This window comes from Prinia subflava, chromosome 12 (genome assembly GCF_021018805.1).
Source record: "Prinia subflava isolate CZ2003 ecotype Zambia chromosome 12, Cam_Psub_1.2, whole genome shotgun sequence".
NCBI lineage: Eukaryota > Metazoa > Chordata > Aves > Passeriformes > Cisticolidae > Prinia > Prinia subflava.
In genome coordinates, this window is record NC_086258.1 from 22255159 (window position 1) to 22264983 (window position 9825).

Sequence of the window (9825 nt, forward strand, 5' to 3'; positions counted from 1 at the left end):
TCCACCCCAGCATCTCGGGGCCGCTGAACCTCCAAGGCCTGCTAGCGTCGGCCCAGATGGGTCAAAGCCAATTAATGTCAGAGCAGCCTGTTTCAGTGGCAAACCATCTGACAGCAGCACTGACGGGAGCCAGCGCTGGCCCCACCCACAGGTGCAGCACAGGTTCCTCCTCCCCCACATCCCTCCCTCCTGCCCACCTGCTCCCCAGGCACCCCAGCAGGTGTCACATCCCACCCAGCCTCTCCTCTGGTGATGGAGGCAGCAGGGCCCACAGCCCCGCTGTGTTGCTGACACCCTGGCAGCACCAGGGATGCTGTCCAGGCAGAAGGGAGCTCAAGGCCTTCCCACAGGCTGATAAATTCCATGTGAGAGGGCTTTAATTGCATTTCCCTGTTTGCTGCTCCAGGAGACAGAGATAATGAAGGATGGGATGGAAGCGGTGTCTGTGCAATTCCTGCAGCAGGAAAAAGGGAAGGGAGGAGGGGAGCAGGGGGCACAGACAGGGAGCTGCTCCCACCCCTTATCCCTGGGCTGGTGGGAACAAGTGACCACCATCAAATCCCTGCTCTGTCCTGGCTGAGCTGTGCTGGAGCAGGAGCCTTCAATCTCTGCAGGATTCCAGCCCATCCCATCCCGTCCCACCCCATCCCAGCTCAGCCCATCCCGTCTCCCATTGCCAAGCCCCAGGAGGCACCAGGCTCTGCACTCCCTGCTTCAGTCCCTGTGCAATGTCAATAACCCTGCCCCGGGCAGGAGCGAATTCCCTGGCAGCAGGGCTCGCTGCCCGGGGCCTGCAGCATCCCTCTCCTGCCCTCTCTCGAATGGAGTTGGCCGCTGAGCCTGGCACGTGGCTGTGCCGCCGGGAGGAGCAGCCCTGCTCCACCTGCCATCTGTCACCTGGCCCGTCGGTGTCACCCACCGGGCGACATATGGCACCGGAGCTGCCGCTCCTGCCGGGATAGGGCTAACGCTGCTGCTCGGGGCTGCTCCCGCGGGGGCTCCGGCTCGCTCCCGCTCCTGCTCCTGCTCCTGCTCCCGCTCCCGCTCCCGCCCCAGCCCCGCAGGGATCCCCTCCCTGCCGCACGGAGCCCAGGGGTTAAATCCTCCGGGAGAGGGCACCTGGACCATGAGGAGGAGGGGCAGAGGCGGGCAGAGCCTCTTGTCCCCAGTGCGAAGTGCTGAGGGTCGTTTGTAGGGACGCTCAGGGCACACCGAGCCCCACTTTGCCCTCCCGGGGAGGGCCCGGAGGCCGGAGGCCGGAGCTGGTACCGGTCACAGAAATGCGGAGGAAGGAGTTTGCACTTCCTGCCGGGAGCCCCAGCGGGGCAACTCCCGATGCCATGGCAGGGACACGGTGCCAGCGCCAGGTCACCAGCCTGGCTCCCGCCGCGGGCACCGCTCTCCAGAGCTGCTCGGAAGGGTGTGAGCATCACCCTCGGCTGTGTGCAGTGCTAATTTCCCCTCTAATTGGAATGAATGCATGCTAATGAGGTTTATGGATAAATACACAAACGGGGAGCAAAGGAGCACCATGTCCTGGGTAAGGATGTGGGGTGTTTGCAAGGCAGCAGAGGAGAAGGGGGGATTTTTTTCTCCTCTCCATCATTATCACAGGAAGGTGAACAGCAGGATGGGAAGGTTTCAGGGCAGCACAGCTGTTCTAAGAAATCCCATGTATTTCACATCCTTTGGGTGATTTTCCCAACAGCTCCCTGACATCCTGCTGGGATCCATCTCACCACCAGGGAAAAGGGAGCGTGGCAAGACTCAGCTCATTTTCATGAACACAGGGCAAGATTTGCCCTCTCCAGACATTGTTTAGGAATAGAGCCTTGTTTATGGAGAAGTGGGAGCAGGGCCCTCGTCCTGAGGAGTGTGGATTCAGGGAGAGCTGCAGGCTCCTTTCCTGGAATTGCACCCATAATGCAGACCCATCACAAGCCCCCTGCTGAAGCCAACCTCACTCTCCAGGGAGTAACAGGAGGAATAAATTAATGAATGATGGCTAATTAAGCAATTAATTACTGCAGGCTCTATGGGCAGTGCCTGGTGCACCTGCAAACCTCTCAGGGCCACCCCTCACTCCTCACACCTGACACCCCTCAGATGGGCAGCAGGGGAAGCAGGGGGGATTGGAAATTAAAATGCTATAGGAAACTTTAATTATATCTCCCCAGTTTGTCATCCCACGCTCCAGAGATGGTTCCCTGCGTTGGGAAGGATTTCTGTCTGTGGTTCTCTGGCTTGTCTGGAGCGCAGGGCGGCAGAGGGGCTGAGCCCACTGAGCAGGACCCGCTCCAGTGGCGCATTCCCAAGTATTAACGGATCTCTGGGATCTGGCTGTCCTCACAGCAGGGTTACTGACCTCGGGGCATCCTGCCTTTGATGTGCACGGCTCTGGAGCGGGAGGGATCCCACAGGCACTGCAGGCAGAGCTGGCCTTCCTCTGCCTTCTGTGCAGGCTCTGATTAACGGGCAGAGCGTCTGGCTCTCATTTTCCAGCCACGGAAGGATCCAAATGAAGGCTGGCTGCCCCTGATTAACTATTATCCTTCCCATGCCTGTTCCCAGTGCCAGGACTGTGCTCTGCTCTGCTTTGCCACCCCTGTACAGATCACCTGCTGCTGCTCCATTACAATTAAAACCAGGAGCAGGTGTTTGATGATATTTATTGAGGGCAAGTGAGGATTGCTTCATTTTCTGCTTGAATTGCACTTTCCTGCTTGGGAAAAGCAGACACAGAACTACCTGGCTGCCTCTCACACCCGCAGCAGGTCCCACCTCTGGTGTCCCACAGGGCTCCCAGGGTCCTGAGACGTTTCATGAACCAGGAGAAACGTGCTGGCACTGGGGAAAGCCTCGTGCTGCTCATGGGATCGGCGTCCCTTGTAAAGCCTGGCCAGGCTGTCTGCTTGGTTTAGCTGGGACGTGGGGATGGAAGAAGGAAAGGCCCAGCTCTTCTGCACCAGAGGGTGCAGGGTCAGACCCCAGGTACCAAAGCCCAGAGCCCTGCTCTGTGCCCAGGGCTGTCACCAGAGCTGGGACACAACTCTCCAGTGGGATCCATCTCTAGCCAGCACCCAGCATGGCTCCAGCACTCTGCCACCACAGCACTGTTTATGTCACACTGGTCTCTTTTCACCCTGAGGTGGCCACTGGATGGGTGCTGGCTCCTCACTGGCACCAAGGATGCCCTGTTGGCCACTGCTTTGCCTCTGTCCCACCAGGAGAAAGCCCTGGGATCCTGCAAACCATGCTTTATAGCAGGGACAAATTACACTGTGCCTCTCCCTCACTCCAGGGGTTGGTTAACAGTGCACACAACTGAATTTTCTGCAGGCACCCCACAGCAAACCCCAGAAATGACCCCAGGGTTGTGACAGGGGCATTGGCGTTGCCGTGGAGCTCCCTCGCAGCCAGCAGGGTGACAGTGATGACAAATGACACTGACCCTGTAATTACAGCAAGGCTCCACTCAGCCAGTGCTGCTGCATTATTGAGAGCAACCAAAAATACTCCCAGCTCAGTCATTAACTGCTCTGGGCCTCATGGCCAGTAGCTGCCAGGGCTGCCTCAGCCTGGGCTGGCACAGGGGAGAGAGGACTGCCTAGAATGTGCTGCAGAGGTGTTTGCACATCCTCCATTCCACAGGGATGAGGCCCTGGAGGAGCAGAGCACCTTGGAGGATTCAGGATACCGATGGGAAAGTGGCATTAGGATAACATTAATTGCCTTAGTGTCGGTGTCGCTGCTGAGCTGAGTTGATGCAAGGCAGGGGATCAGGGGAACTCGTGGGCGTGGCTGTGCTCCATGCCCACAGTGAGACCTGGAAATCAGCTGGAAAATGGTTTGGATGGGGAGGGTGTGACGAGGAGGGCAGGGAGGCTGGGGGGGCTCCCCAAAGCCTGGGGAGCCTCACCCCATGGCAGCTCTGGGAGATGCTCTGCTCCAGGGGAGTGGAGCAGGGCAGGCTCCCCTCTGCCAGCACCACTGAATTCCCCTTGCTGAGGGCCTTCTCCCTCTGCAGACACTAGCATGGACCTGAACCTCCAACCTCTTCTCCTCCAGGAGGAATCCCATCCTTTCCTGGGAGCTGGCCTGTGCCCAGCTTGCTCAGCCGAGAGCTGTGAGCACTCTCAACCAGAGGTGGGGTGGCTGTGCCCATGCCAGATGTGCTCATGTGCAGCCAGATGTGCAGGTGCCCAGAGCAAAATGCACATTGGAGGAGCCCAGGGAGGAGTTAACCCACACCTGCAACAACCACAACACCCTGAGCTGGTGTTCCTCCAAAGCCCAAGAGGAACCCCAAAAGATATCAGAAAAGAAGTGTTTTTTCTCTTTTCTGAGCCATTTTCCATCAGAAAGGAGTCTGATGGAACACTGTCACCCCCCAGGTGTGTGACCAGGCACAGTGACCCCCTTGCAAGCTGTTTCTGTTTACCAGAACATCCCCTCCTGGGTCACTGCCCTGGTGAGCAGGGCAGTGACCAGCAGGGCAATGACTGGAGGGGATTTGAAAGGCTTGGCCAGGACAGCGACAGTGACATCTTCCTCAGCCGTGCGCCACCACAAGGGAGCACCGAGCAAAGGTGACTCAGGAGCTGGAGCAGGGGACAGTCACCATCTCCCCAGTGCTTCCGTGGGGTCTGACAGAGCTCCCAGTGCTCAGGACGGCTCTGAGACCTCTGTCACAGCACAGCGGGGACAGGCGTGCACCCGGGTGGGACAAAGCAGCGCCTCTCTGTCCCCGAGCAGCCCGGAGCTCCTGGTGCCTGCAGCGAGCAGGGAAGGGCAGACACGGCAGCCCTGGGCTCCGCTCTGCTCCCTGCTCAGTTTTCTCCCTTCGTTTCTTTCCCTGCTCGGCAGCACGGTGAGGATGGATGCTGGATCGGCTGGGCTGCTCATCACTCTCCTCCTCGTCCTTCTCTCTGTCCTGTGGTTCCTGGTCTGGAGGAGTGACGCGAAGAGGAACCGGCTGCCTCCTGGCCCAGCCCCATGGCCCATCCTCGGCAACCTGTGGCAGAAAGATGTCCTGCCCCTCTACAGGCACTATGAGAAGGTAAGGGACAAGTGGCCCTGCTGGACCCGTTCATAGCCCCAGCAGGACAGACAGCGTGAAAGTCCCATGCCAAAAGAAAAGGAGAATCCCACAGGTGACTCTTCCTACCTTACTTTTCTCTTCTTCCTTCCTTCATGTCTTGCTCTACCAGAATTGCCCAAATCCCTTCTGCTGGAAGCAGAATCTACCCTGTCATTGGAGCCTTTCTTCTCCTGTAACGGACCTGTGTAGTGACAATGCCCCCCAAGGGCTGCAGCACTGCTGCTGTCCAGAGCTGCTTCCCAGAGATGATGCTTTGAACCCTCCAAAGTGGCACTGGGATAAAACCCCCAGGGACAGGAACGGGACTGAGAGTAGGATAAGGCCACAGCTTTGAGGGAGGCACTTCCTCTCCCTGCTGGGCATTCAGCAAAGCTGTGGGCTTGAGTCCCAGTTTGAAATGAAGTGAATGAACTGGTGTGGGAGCCTGATTCACAGAGCTGCCTGTCCCCCCCAGCTCAGCAGCACCTACGGCCCCATCTTCACCGTGTGGCTGGGGCTGAAGCCGGTGGTGGTGCTCTGCGGGTATGAGGCAGTGAAGGACGCCCTGGTGGGACACTCCGAGGAGTTTGGGGGCAGACCTGAGATCCCCCTCCTGATACACCTCTCCAAAGATTACGGTGGGTGCCTGGATCTCTCCTGGATCTCTCTGGGTGAGCAGATGGCCATGGCCAAGTCTAGGGAAGGGCTCAGCAACTCAAGACCTCCAACACCCATTTCCTGCTCTGCAGGACCCTTAAACTCCTACATCCCTTGTCAAAGACAGTATTAATCCCAGTTAGGCAGTTCCAGCTTTGTTCTGGGTTGCTGTAGAGATCCTCATCCTTTCATGGACACTGCACACCTGCATCATTCCCATCCTATTGCCCATCCTGTTGCTCCTCAGCCTGGCTCAGAACAGAGTTCCCACTCCTGGGGAGTAGCAGGGTGGGCAGGGGCTTATCCCTTCTGTGCCCCTCCAGGATTTCTCTCCAATAATGAGAAGAAGTGGCGGGAGCTGCGGAGGTTCACGCTCAGCACCCTGCGGGACTTCGGGATGGGGAAAAGCTCCATGTCCCACAAGGTGCAGCAGGAAGCCCAGCACCTGGTGGAGCTGCTGGCAAAGCTCAAAGGTGACGTGGGTCCTGTCCTTGATGGTCCTGTGGCACAGGGAGGACATGTGAGGATACACAGGAGCTCCATGGGACGTGTGTGGCCCCACAGCTGTTTGCAGGGCCTGGTGTGAGTGATCCCTGCAGGAATGAGCTGAGATCCAGCTCCACCCCAGCCAGGTGCCCCGGTGATAACCCAGGTTATCAGGGTGATTTCCTCCTCTCCAGCAGTACCCAGCTCCTGCCAGTGCCAACACATGTTCTGGGGCTTCCTGCAGATGCCTCTGCTTCCCTCAGTCCAAGCTGTGGGAGGGGTTTAGGGGCAGAGAGGTGGATGGAGGAGCCAAGAGCTCAGGAGGGCTCTTTGCTCTTTGCTGTGGGTGTCGGGCCCAGCAGATCAGCCAGGGCTCAAAATCAGGGGCTTGGAGCTAGGGGGAAGGGGTGTGTTCTGTCTTGAAGCAGATAAATAACTGGTGACTTTTTGATGCTTTTCTCACCTCTTGTGGCTGCAGGCAACACCTTTGAGCCGATGACCGTGTTCAAACACGCGGCTGCCAATGTGATCTGCTCCGTGGTCTTCGGGAGCCGCTACAGCTACAGCGACACATCTTTCCTGGAGCTGCTCAACGCCATCGCCAACTTCGTTAGCTTCTTCCTGTCCCCCATCGCCAAGGTGGGAGCCTGGTGTGCTCAGCACCTCTCTCTGCTGCCCTTGGGGCTGAGGATGCTCCCTGACTTTGAGGGAGGGGCTGGGAGGCTCCAGCCAGAAGCCTGAGCCTTGCCGTGCCCCTCCCTCCGCAGGTGTACAACACCTTTCCCAGCATCATGCACCGCCTCCCGGGGCCTCACAAGAAAGTGCTGGCTGACTGCCAGAAGCTGAAGGACCACATCCAGGAGAAGGTGCAGTTCCACCAGCTGACTCTGGACTCCAGCTGCCCTCGGGACTACATTGACTGTTTCCTGATGAGAGCAGAGAAGGTAGACAGAGGGCTGCCCTCCAGCCTGGCTCCAGCCTGGACTATCAGTCGGACAACTCTGAATCCCACCCCACCACACCTTCTTGCAGGAGAAGGACAGCCCAGACACCATGTACAGCCACGATGACCTGATCATGTCAGTGTTCAAGCTCTTTGGCGCCGGGACAGTGACAACTGGCAACACCCTGGTGTTCTTCCTGCTGATGCTGGCAAAGCACCCCCATATCCAAGGTACGGCAGCAAAACACTGCTGCTCCTGTGCCTGTCGTGCTCACAGGGCACAGGGTGCCAGCCCTGGTGGGTCCTGTTTGGGGGCAGACCCAAATCATCCTGAGGGGTCACTCAAGGGGGGAGCCATTAGACACAGACCCCACAGGCCAGAGGATCTGGGTGCTTCTCCCTGAGCTCCACCCCTGCCCAGGGAGATGGCCCGGGACTGGCCTGTGGGAAATGCTCTGAGCTTGCCTCATGCAGGGAGGGATGAGGGCAGAGATTCTGTTTCTGGGCTCTACAAGGGTTGCTCCCCCTCTAGCCCATCCCTGGGTTTAGAGTAAGTGCCCTTGGAGGTTGGTAAGAAACTCTGGGGAGGTTGCACAGCAGGCACCCAGCCCCACTGCTGTCCCCAGCCAAGGTGCAGGAGGAGATCGATGCCGTGGTGGGCACTGGCCGTGCCCCCAGCACAGAGGACAGGCTGCGGATGCCCTACACCAACGCCGTGATCCACGAGCTGCAGCGCTTCCAGAAGACCCGCATCGAGAACTTCCCACGCATGACAACGCAGGACGTCCTGTTCAGGGGCTACACCATCCCCAAGGTAAACAGGGTGGCCCCGGAGCCTCTGCCCCAAGGGAGAGGTGGGAGCAGGGTTTGAGTGACATTTGCTTTTGTCCCTGGACTGTTTGCACACATCTGAAGGTCCCGAGTCTTTCCCAATCCTCGGTAGCAATGACATTTCAGAGGGGAGCAGAGGCAGGTGAATGTCACTGCCTGTCCTGCACACACCCCGTGTCCCTTCCTTGCCCATCCTGGATGACAGCTCTTCCCACCACAGAGCCGTGCAGGGCTGCAGGGGCTGGAGCAGGAGCCCACCCTGGGGTGGGGCCAGGCCAGACAGATCTGGGGACAGCCACCCCTCCTGGTTTGACCACCTGGTTTTTTTGTGTGTAAAACCCACCCTGAGGGAACATCTCCTGCCTTTGGATTTGGGGCAGTGAGAAGGGCTTTAACAGAAATCCATGGGAATAATGCAGTAATTTCTGTCTCATGAGCTGCACAGAGACTGGCAGGGCCATGGGGACAGCAGAGTTCCCCATCAGTTGTCCCAGTGTCAAAGAGCCACCATTTGAGGCTGCATCCCCATAGGAATCGGCTTGGGTACTGTGGTGCACACACAGCCTCACCTCCCCTGGATGCTCCCCTGATTAATCCACCTCAGCAGAGCCCACGGTGTGGTGCTGATGTCCCTCCTCAAATCCCTACCCCATCACTCTCCTGCAGGGCACTCCTGTTATTCCGGTACTTTCCTCTGTGCATTCGGATCCAACCCAGTGGGAGAACCCTAAAAACGTGGACCCCACACATTTCTTGGATGAGAAGGGCGAGTTCAGGAAGCGCGAGGCCTTCATGGCATTCTCAGCAGGTCAGTGCTCCCCCACCCTGCCAGCACAGACACCCAGTGGCCCCTCAGGCTGCCTGCCCCCCCTCCTCCCTTCGCTCCCCACTGGGGTCACCCCTCTCTCCGTGCCCAGGGAAGCGGATGTGCCCGGGGGAGGCGCTGGCCCGCATGGAGCTCTTCCTGTTCCTCACCACGCTGCTGCAGAGCTTCACCTTCCAGCTGGCCACAGAGCACAGGGAGCTGGATTTATTCTCCCTATGGCTCGAGATTGAGAGGAAGGCGATCTCAGCCAAGTTCTTTGCTATCCCACGCTCTCTGTCCTCCTAAGCTGGGAGAGCAGGACAAGGAAAGGCTCTTCCAGGTGCCTCCACCCTGCCCCAGAGTGAGCCCTGTGGCCATGAGGACACAGCCACAGCCACCACAAGACGGACAGTTTGGGCTTGGAGTTTCTCCTCTGAGAACTGTCGGCCCCTTTGCCACCAGCTCCATGAGCAGCCTGCTCCCAGCCCTTCCCTCCCCCTCCCAGGAACAGGAGGAAGCCGGCATTGCTCTTCCTCCACCCTCCCCTTCCCTGCTGTTTGAGCTCCTCATGGCAGGGCTGCCTGGGGCTCATGGGCAGGGCGGGGTCTCCCTCAGTTTGATGAAGGATTCAGAGAGCTCTGCAATAAAAATAACCATCAGAACCAGAAGCTGCTGTTCTGTTTATAAGAACACTTGTGGCCTCTTGCATACCCTTCTTTCCAGTGCAAACCTCCCAGACACAGGATTTCAGCTCCATGTCTCTTCCTGGGGTGTCTTCACCTTTCCCAGAACAGCTGGAGCCAGGAAATCACCCAGGCATCAATCCAGTGCCACCTCCTGCCATGGCAGGGACACCTTCCACTGTCCCAGGCTGCTCCATGCCCCATTTCCAACCTGGCCTTGGGCACTGCCAGGGATCCAGGGGCAGCCACAGCTGCTCTGGGCACCCTGGCCATCTTCACAGAGAGGAATTTCTTCCCAATATCCCATCCAGCCCTGCCCTGCAGCGGTTTGAAGTCACTC

General features: G+C 58.5%; 1 protein-coding gene across 1 annotated transcript; it reads left to right on the top strand.

The window, feature by feature from the left end:
• Positions 1-4519: 4519 nt before the first annotated feature.
• On the top strand, positions 4520-9108 carry LOC134556903 (cytochrome P450 2C5-like). Its single transcript, XM_063409346.1, has 10 exons — positions 4520-4587; positions 4870-5059; positions 5556-5718; positions 6061-6210; positions 6702-6862; positions 6991-7167; positions 7256-7397; positions 7793-7980; positions 8664-8805; positions 8915-9108. The coding sequence occupies exons 2-10, from the start codon at positions 4877-4879 to the stop codon at positions 9106-9108; spliced, it is 1500 nt and encodes a 499-aa protein (XP_063265416.1). The 5' UTR covers positions 4520-4587; positions 4870-4876.
• Positions 9109-9825: the final 717 nt, after the last annotated feature.

Excerpts from the sequence above, each read along its gene's own strand:
- LOC134556903 (XM_063409346.1), top strand. The coding sequence starts at position 4,877 with ATGGATGCTGGATCGGCTGGGCTGCTCATCACTCTCCTCCTCGTCCTT. Across the intron at positions 5,060-5,555 it reads TCTACAGGCACTATGAGAAG|CTCAGCAGCACCTACGGCCC; the intron begins GTAAGGGACAAG and ends TGTCCCCCCCAG. Across the intron at positions 7,398-7,792 it reads AAAGCACCCCCATATCCAAG|CCAAGGTGCAGGAGGAGATC; the intron begins GTACGGCAGCAA and ends TGCTGTCCCCAG.